Source organism: Nuphar pumila, chromosome 3 (assembly GCF_984573655.1).
Source record: "Nuphar pumila chromosome 3, dmNupPumi1.hap1.1, whole genome shotgun sequence".
Lineage (NCBI taxonomy): Eukaryota > Viridiplantae > Streptophyta > Magnoliopsida > Nymphaeales > Nymphaeaceae > Nuphar > Nuphar pumila.
The window spans coordinates 30,423,829-30,433,827 of record NC_143251.1 but is presented as its reverse complement, the minus strand read 5'-3'; the positions used below and the strand labels follow the sequence as shown (position 1 = coordinate 30,433,827).

Below are 9,999 nucleotides of genomic sequence, written 5' to 3'. Positions count from 1 at the left end.
TCAGATTCAAGCGCAATCAGTGTGTGAACTGGTTTTTCTTCAAAAGAGAATCAGTTCGATAATCACTTTTCAAAATGCGAACAACCCAATAGAGTTCAAACAAACGCGTCAAACAGAAAATGCAATTCAGCAAAACAGGAAATACAATCTCAGAATTCGAGGAACACGGCAAATAAAAACGCAATTCAGGATTTCACAAACAGATTTAGGCAACAGGTTGCGAACTGTATTTTTACAACAGAAAATTCAAATTGGTATAGTCACTTTTCACATTCAAACAGATTTCAAATGCAGCAAGTAACGATCGGTTAACAGTAAAAAAAAAACAGGATATGATCGATTTTTGTTAAATCAATAATGACTAGATGCAATGATATCAGATTTCAAACTACACTTCAAACCCAATTTGATTCCGTCCAAACTATTTTATCAAGCACGATATAATCTAACAGCAATTTCACAAACAAGATTTGAACGGATTTTTCTCAACAGAAAATTCAGTTCAATACCACGAACAAATTTTCTCAAAACAAGTTACAAACAACACATCAAACAAGTTTCAGTTCAGTCCAAACAATCCAGCAAACACCATGAAATTGAACAGAAATTTAAAACTTGAAAATTCCAAACAGTAGGGGAATGGTTCCGCCACCAAGTGACCTCTTAGGCAGTTCATTTCACACCCACGGTCCTGCTGGTTCAACACCCATGAACAGGTACACACAGCAGCCAGGTCCGTACAGCAGCTCTACATGTTAGATGCTACCCCTTGACTCAGCAACACGGTTACACCAACTGATTCTCACGGTTCAGCAACCACGATTCAATGTACAACAATCACCAGCTGATTCGCACAGTTCATCAACAATGAACAGGGCAATGCACATCAGCTCCACAAGCTGGACACTACTCTTGTTTGATGTCAAATGAGGAATGCGTTGAAGAAAGAAGGGGCGTCCTTCACTCTCTTCACACTCGGCTCTCACAACTCCTCTCAAGCTTAACCTCACATGGTTCAGCGCTCACTCCCTTTTTTTTTCAGAATTTTAGAAAATCACATAGGCCAAAAAACTGGCGCAACATTTTTTAGTTTGGCTTTTAAAGGACAAATGAGAAACACTCTCTTAATTTTTGTCCTATTCTCTTTCTTTCTTGACCAATGACAAACTTCTAAATATATGCAGAATAGCTCTCTCACTTGGCCAATGAGTTGGTCTCTTTTGGATTGGCTAAGCTAAGAGGCCACCTCTACCTTGACTAATGAGAATGATTCAATTTTGGATGGATTGAATCTTTTTCAATTCAGGAAATTGAGATAAAGGTCCAAATTTATTACTGGACCACAAAATAAAATCTATCTAGAATACCCTACACCCTTTAGTACCCAAAGTAGATCTTAAAGGGTATTAGAACTCTCTGAACCTTGTTGGACCTGATGTTAATATTGAAAAATAAGATGAGTTGCTCGTGGCTTGGCTCATAAAGGGCTCATTTGAACTCATGAAATATGTCAGGTAAGCATGAACAACTAATGTTTATATTTTGCATATATTTTATATCATAGAGGAAAGATGGTAGAAGTATTTTGCTTGCAAATATTGATTTTGTTAATGAGCCAGGTTTAGCATGCCTTATTAGGTTAGGTCTAAATTGGATTATTTTCAACTCTGAAAAAATGCTTGTTTATAATTACTTGAAAGCAAAGTACATCAAGAGGGGAAGAGAGGGTCCGAATAGACGGGGTTCTTAGGTCGTAAGGCCTTGTGGGGCACTCTAAAGTACCAAAGAGGTATACACATCAGAGCAAAAAGGTGAAAAACATGGCGGTCCGGAACACGCTCCCCCGCCTAAGTTGGCGCCGTCCTCGCCGCCAATTGTTCATGGTAGCCTTCTACAAGCTGTCGATGCTGAAACATGCTGTTGGCTTTCTCCCAGGTGGCTTCACATTCTGGCAATCCCTTCCACTGCACTAAGTACTTTTTGACTTCCCCTAGATAGTTGTTGGAATGGTTGAGGATGATATCTGGATCTCTGCCTGGTACACTAACTGTTGAAGGAGCTCGCTGCGGAATCGGAGCACATTGAGGCATGCTCCGTTGAGGATCTCCTTCATCTTCGTGGAATGACTTCAGGTTGCATATATGGAATACCGGGTGCACTTGAAAGTTTGCTGGCAAGTCCAGCCAGTACGCCAAGTTTCCCACACGTTTGATAATGGTGAAGGGGCCATCATACTTACGAATAAGGCCTCGGTGGTGGCCCCGAAAGATAGCTGTGCGGTCCGGAAAGAGCTTGGCCAACACTTTGTCTCCAACTCGAAATTTTGCTGGGCGAAGCTTCTCATCTGCCCATTTCTTCATGCGCTTGGTTGCCTTGTTTAGATATGCCTTCACCAACTCTATCTGATCTTGCCAGTTCCTGACAAACTGATATGCATAAGGTGCTTTTCCACGTCCTCGCGCAACAAGGGAGTGCGGAGTCTGCGACTGTTGTCCAGTTGCGACTTCAAATGGACTATGGCCGGATGACTCGCTCTTTTGAAGGTTGTAGCAGAATTGAGCCGCATCAAGTAAATCAACCCAATCCCTTTGGTTGGCACTGACAAAGTGCCGTAGGTATTCCTCCAGCATGCCGTTTATTCTCTCTGTCTGTCCGTCGGTTTGGGGGTGGAAACTTGTGCTGAAATGCAAGTTCGTCCCCATTAAGCGAAACACTTCTCGCCAAAACTTGCCAGTGAAACGTGCATCACGATCATTGACGATGCTCTCTGGAATTCCCCAATGCTTAATTACGTTTCGCACGAATAACTTTGCAGTATCAGCGGCTGAGCAGGTGGCCGGGGCAGGCACGAAGATAGCATACTTCGAGAACCTATCCACAACCACATAAATCGAACTGCAACCTTGTGGTTTCAGCAAGCTTACAATGAAGTCCATGGTTATGCACTCCCACGGGCGACTCGGCACAGGTAGGGGCTCCAGTAGTCCACCGGGTCTCTGATTGATGGGCTTGTCTTGTTGGCAAATCAAGCAAGTCCGCACATAGGCATCTACGTCATCGCGCATCTGCGGCCAGTAAAATGCACGTTCCAACAATGCCAAGGTCCTCTGTTGTCCTGGGTGACCCACCCAAGTAGTATCATGGCACTCGTGCATCAAGCGCCTCCTCAAGGTATCTTGTCGCGGAATATATAGACGATCGCCCGCAGCGCGGAGCAAACCATCCTCTAGCCAGAATCTTTACGTCTTTCCTTCCTTTACCAATGCAATCAATTGTTGAGCCATTGGGTCACTTTTCGAAGCTTCTCACACTTGTTCAAGGAGATCGCTCGTCGGTTGGCTCACACTGCCCTCCCAAGCGAGCAAAGCTGCAAGTTCCGCCTTTCGACTCAAGGCGTCGACCACAACATTGGTCCTGCCTGGCTTGTACTCGAGGACCATATCGAATTCTGCCAAGAAATCCTGCCAACGTGCTTGCCTTGGACTCAGCTTCTTCTGAGTTTTGGAAGTAGCTTGTCGCAACATTGTCAGTGCGCACAACGAATTGTGATCCCAAGAGATAGTGTCTCCATGTGCGGAGACAATGCACGACCGCCAACATCTCGCACTCGTGCACCGTGTATCGACGTTCAGCGTCGTTCAACTTCCTGCTTTCAAATGCGATGGGATGTCCTTCTTGGAGCAACACCCCACCAATAGCAAAGTCAGACGCATCGGTCTGCACTTCAAAGGGTTGTCGACAATCAGGCAACTTCAGCACTGGCTCCCTTGTCAAGGCATGTTTTAACCCATCAAAAGCCTTCTGGCAGGCATTAGACCATAGCCATGGTCTATCTTTCTTCAACAGATCTGTGAGCGCAGCCGCAATCTGCGACTATCCCTTGATGAAGCGTCGATAATAATTTGCAAGCCCCAAGAAAGAGCACAACTCAGGAACCTTAGAGGGCGGCTCCCATGCTTGAATAGCTTCAATCTTCTTGTAGTCCATTTTGAGAGTGCCTCCTCCAACAATATGCCCCAGAAAATGGACTTCCTTTTGACCGAATAGGCACTTCTCTCGCTTAACATACAATTCGTGGTCCTTCAAAGTCTGAAACACAATCTAAAGGTGCTGAACATGCTGCTCCATCGAGTCGCTATACACCACTATGTCATCCAAGTAGACGACGACAAACTTGTCGAAGTGCGGGTAGAAGATCTTATTCATTAGAGTCGAAAAGGTAGCGGGCGCGTTCGTCAAGCCAAAGGGCATGACAAGGAATTCAAACGCCCCATATCGCGTTACACAAGTAGTCTTTGCCTCATCCCCTTCTGCAACTCTCACTTGCTAGTAGCCCGATCTCAAATCCAACTTAGAGAAGACCTTCGCCTTTCCAAGTTGATCAAACAAGTCTGCGATCAAAGGAAGCGGGTACTTGTTCTTCACCGTCATTTTGTTCAGTGCCCTATAGTCGACGCACAACCACTTCGACCCATCGTGCTTTGCTTGAAAGAGCACGGGCGCTCCAAAAGGAGCTTTAGATGGTTGGATGATTCCTGCTTCGAGCATATCATCCAATTATCTGCGTAATTCCTGCAGCTCAGGAATTGTCATGCGATAAGGAGCCATTGCGGGTGACCGTGCACCCGGTATTAATTCAATCTGATGATCTACCTCGCGCCTCGATGGTAGCTTCTTCGGCATCTCGGCGAGCATAACATCACCGAACTCCTTTAATACTGGCGCTAAGGCCTCTGGGACATCCGCGACTTTTTCTACCTCACCTGTAGCCCAGATTGTGACAAGAAAAGTCTCGTCACCACTTTTCATGCCTCTCTTCAACTAGAGCGCAGACACCAAACGCTCACAAGGCTTTTCTGTCATCGCAGTAACCATACATGGCTGACTCTCACTCTCAAAGCTGACAACGTTGAGGTGGGGCATCAGCACTGCCTTGTTGCTTCTCAAGAATTTCATCCCGAGGATGACTTTAAAATCATCCATGGGTGCGACTGATAGCGCGATCCTTCCTGACCAGTTGTGGATCCGCACTGGTATATCCCGAGCAACGCCATAGATGGCTTTAGCCTCTGAATTAACCGCTTTCATGCGGCTCTCTTTTTGTTCCCACTGTAATCCCAACCGTTCTGCTTCTTCACGCGAGATGAAATTGTGCGTGGCACCCGTGTCTACCAATGCCTTGGTAAGTCTTTCGTTGAGCAAAAGTTCCAAATACATCAATTCTTTGCATACCATCGGTTCCACACTGGTTGCGACCTTTACTGCATTCATCATCTGCATTGAGCCAACTGTTGGCGCTTCTGCAAGTTGATCATCTTCCTCACCCTGAACAACATTCGCAACTCGGGGTGCGCAATTATCTCCATTCCCTTGACCGCGGTTTCTATTGGGACATGTATCCTGCCAATGATCCCCATGGCAGATGCGACAGTCGCGGCGACGATAATTACCACCTTGGAAGTTATTCCAATTCTGATTATTATTTTGGCCATCTTGACGACCATGATTCTGCTGGTTTCCCCGATCAGCATTTTGTCCTTGGTCATTTCTTCGATTGTTGCGTTCATTTCCCTGCTGTCTGCCTTGAAATGCAGGGTCATTCCTATCCAGCTCGACAAGTTTCTCTGCAACCGCAAGCGCCTCAGCTAGTGTTGCGGGGTCATGCCGGATAAGTTCTTGGTTTGCCCATCCTTGCAACCCGTTGCCAAAGTAAAACAACCGATCATCATCATCCATTCTCTCCACTTCCAACATTATCGAAGAGAATGCCTTGACATAGTCATGTACTGACCCTGTCTGTTTCAATACCAATAACCTTTTGCGGGCCATTTTCTCTTGATTTTTAGGTAGAAAGTAGTCTCGCATTTCTTTCTGGAGGTCTTCCCATGAGGTTATAGCAACCAATCCCCGTCGAACATCACCTAAGCGACGTCTCCACCAAAAGGTCGCTTTATCCGCAAAGTACATTGTTGCGGTGCGCAGCCTATCTGTGTCCTCTTCTATCCTCGCAGCTTCTAGAAATTGGTCCATCTCGTAGATAAAATTCTCGAGATCCTTTGAGTCCCGCATGCCTTTATACTTTGCGGGCTCAGGTAGCCTGTAACGTGGTCTCTCCACATATGTCGCAACACCGTCAGCCGGGGCAGTTCTCAACTGCCGCTCTAACTGTTCATTCTTTCGTCGAACAATATCCAATTCAGCAACCATGATGTTGAACCGACCCAACAAATCATCAAATCTGGTGAAAAAGTCCTCCACCGAGTAGTTAAGTTTAGTGGCAAGACTTTCCACCGAGTCTTCCACTCCCTCTACTGCTGTCTTGATCTCTGCATTGAGATCTCTGAAAGCAACACAAGTTCCATTAACCAACTTCTCCATTTTGGTCACTGACCCAGTCAGCTCCGCCACATCGCGCGAGATGGCTGACACCCGATCATCGGCCATGAAGTCCTCTTCAGTAGGAACCACACTGCTTGAAGGAGTCATGGCAATCTTCTTTGGCGCCATTGTCACTCCCAATGTCGACAAGGCTCTGGTACCAACTTGTCACGGGCTGAGAAGCGAAGGCCCCCGTGACGTAGCTTCGGGCAATCACACACCGAAGGCAGACCTTTTAAGCGCACAAGCAACGCACAACACACGCGCACGAGCGAAAGCAAGAGTACGCGTATGCACAAGCACAAGAGAGAGAGATGCAAAATGCTTCTTTATAGATACTTGAAAGCAAAGTACATCAAGAGGGCAAGAGAGGGTCCAAATACACGGGGTTCTTAGGCCGTAAGGCCTTGTGGGGCACTCTAGAGTGCCAAAGAGGTATACACATCAGAGCAAAAAGGTGAAAAACATGGCGGTCCGGAACACAGAGTCAGGCTAAGGACATGGATAAGAACATCGAACAAAGCACGAATGGATAGATGCTTTGATTCCTTTAGTCACAAATCTCGTGAGGCAAAAAAAACAATAAATTAAAGAAATTGTATTTTTCTCAGACAAATCTCAGAAAAAGAATATATAAGAAAACAAGAAAAACATTATATAAGTCTGAAAATATCTCTTTGTTTGGATGATCAGTTTCTGAAAATCTAGGGATAAAATCACAAGATTTTACAAAAAAATGACCGAAATTCGTGACTATGGGAACTTTGTTAGCTATGTAAATGAATCTGACAGCGTCTGCACCTACCTCATCTTCTTGGACTGGAACAGCAGATAGAGCTTTTCACCTAAATCCCCCATCTTTGGATCGCCTCCCATAGCCCATGGTTTTTCAAAGAGATTACAATAAACAATTACCCAAGACTCATAATGAGGGATAACACCATGATTATATGTTTCAAAACAACCGACTGGAGAAAAATAGATAGAATGAACTATTTCAGTTTTGATTACCAATCCATTTTTGTGATGAAAAATAACCCCAAGTAGATACTCCAAGCTTCTTGCCAATTAGAATTCCCCAATCTCTTTTGCTTTACTCATTTCATAATCTTCATTCATTTTCTACAACACCAATCGAAGAGCGCCAAGTTATATTCCTGTTAGAACACATATTAAAGAAAGGAAAACAGGAATACACCAACTCAAGACATCATAAATAGGCAACTTTTAGTCATTCGAATTTTTGTTAACAAAGAGAGGAAACCCTTATTCTTTCACCTCCTCTTTGTCGGCAACAAACGACTCTCCCATATCATGTTTGCAGTTAAAAAAGAAGAAGAAGAAGAAGAAGAAAACTTCAAAATGAAGAACCCCCATTAGCCCAAAACTCAATATTCTAACTAAAAACCATTATTCCTCCTACCAAAATCTGACGCGCTTTAGAAACAAGCAATTCACCTATTTGCAAATCCTTCAGCGGACGCTTCCCGCCATCGAATCATCATCTGAACCGAAGATGGAGATCCTTGAGAGTGGGGTCTGCAAGTAACCCTCGACCTCGAATTTCTGGGGCTCCAATTCCTTGTACTTGCTGAACTGTTCCCTCGCCTCTGCGTTCCGGTCCAACAAGCTGTAGATCACCCCCTGGCAGAAGTAGGGCCGGAAGTCCTTGGGGTCTTCCTTGGCCAATTCGCGGTAGCTGGACAACGACTCCTCAACCTTCTTCTGCAGGAACAGGATCTGTGCAATGATGAACCTAACATTCCTCGCCTCCTTCTCTTTGGCTTCCGACTTCACAGCGCTGAGTGCCGACTCGAGGCGCTCCAGTGCGGCCTCTCCCTCTCCGCAACGATCCAAGAGGATTGGATTCTCGAAGAGGGCCTCGAAGGAGAGCGGGTTGTCGACGAGGATCTCTTCCAAGGGCGCCCGCGACTCCTGTGGATGGCCCATCTCGTTGATGAGCCTAGCCGCGAGGAACTTCCATTCCGGTTCTGCGGGTTGGGAGCGGATGAGGGACCGGAGGAGGGAGAGAGCTTCGGAGTCGTCGCCAGACTCGAGCTTCTGCTGGACTAGGGCTTTGAGATGGAGGATCCAGTCGGGTTGGGAATCGAGGAATCTCTCCAAGATGGGTTTCTCGGAGTCGGGTTCCTCGTGAGCGGAAGAAGCCGGAGGTGGTGGGGCGTCAGCTCGAGCGGTCGCGAGGGAGAAACGTCCGAGGAGGAGGGCGGTGGAGAGGACGACGGTTCTGAGGATGGAACGGATTTGGGGAGTAGGGTGCCGGCGGGTGGAGATGGTGAGAGGGGTCGCCGGGAAGCGTGTTGTTGGGGGGATGGCTCGGAGGTGAAGAAGATTGAGGAGGAAAGGAGAGAGAGAGAGAGAGAGAGAGAGAGAGAGAGAGAGGGTTTTGGGAGAGGTAAGTGGGTTGAGAGATGCATTTTGGTGCACTTCAGAGTGGAAAAAGGGTTTTGGAATTTAGAGTTCTCTCGCTGGCTCTCTCTCCGACGGATTGAAGTTGGGGGTTAAGCCTTTAGAGTTCTCCCTCTCAAACTTTTTTTTATTTCTTAGAAGCGTTCTTCTTTTGAGTATTTTAGGCAGCGGTAGGCTCGGTTCGGTGACGAATTAGGTGAATATTAAAATCTGGTAGAACAAGGTTAACAAACCGATAGGTTTCGATAAAAAATTGGTTTGCCCAAATGATGTAAAAAAATAATTTAATTTGAGAAATGATTCTAAACATCATCTTAATGAACCAACTTTCACGGTCAAGCGATACCGGAACAACTTTGTACGAATTTAAAAGCAGGACAGACACGTAGGACAAGGCAGGGTCTGGTTTAGTTTGGTTCCAACATATTTTGGGAGAAAATTCAATTAACTCAAACTATAGTACTAAAAATAAAAATTTAAGACAAGGCTTTATGCATGTGAAAAAAGGTTATATTAAAATATCAGGGTCTAAATTAAGAACATATGAGTTCGAGAACATGCGATAGGATTTGGGGGTTTAAACTGGCCAGAACTGTGATTTTGAGTCAAACAGAATTCGATAAAAAAATCAGTTCTCACTACTGGGTTGGAGGAAAAATCTAATTTTTGAGGATAGGATAGAAACTGAGAAAAACTAGGGTTCAAATTTCAAACATAGACACCCAGGGATTTGAGAGTTATGATTGACACAAGACAAGTCAATTTTTGTTGTTAACAACAAACATAAACTATGCCACAACTAAGCTAACTCAGCTAAAGTGAGTTCAAGGTTGGGGTTAAGCTAAAGGGTTGGTTTACTTTCTAGGGTCAAGTAAGTTGGTTGAGAAAGTGTTTACTACTAGGCTGCAAAAACGGGTAGGTCATCTGGATGAAGGTTGGTTCGAAAAAGAGGTAAGCCATCGTGGTTGCTTGATTGAGTCCACCGAGCGACAACCAAGGTCCAAGGGAGCAGACACTAGGTCAAGCTCAAGTTCAAGTAATTCGTGCATCAGGTTTGAATTCAGACTAGGAACACGTGAATCCATTTCAAGATCTTGAAACCACGAATGCTGAGGTCCCTTACAAATTTGTGTCCGCGTCATCCTACTAAATGTCACCCACCTTTTCTCGTTCTCCCTACCTAACCCTTTTGGT

The 9,999-nt window shown here is 45.3% G+C and overlaps 1 protein-coding gene across 1 annotated transcript; it reads right to left on the bottom strand.

The window, feature by feature from the left end:
* Window positions 1-7,276: 7,276 nt before the first annotated feature.
* On the bottom strand, window positions 7,277-8,739 carry LOC149842471 (protein SLOW GREEN 1, chloroplastic-like; the record flags this gene model as incomplete). The annotated part of the gene is made up of 1 exon (XM_090000669.1): window positions 7,277-8,739. A coding segment is annotated over one exon (888 nt), but the record flags the coding sequence as incomplete, so codon positions are not given.
* Window positions 8,740-9,999: the final 1,260 nt, after the last annotated feature.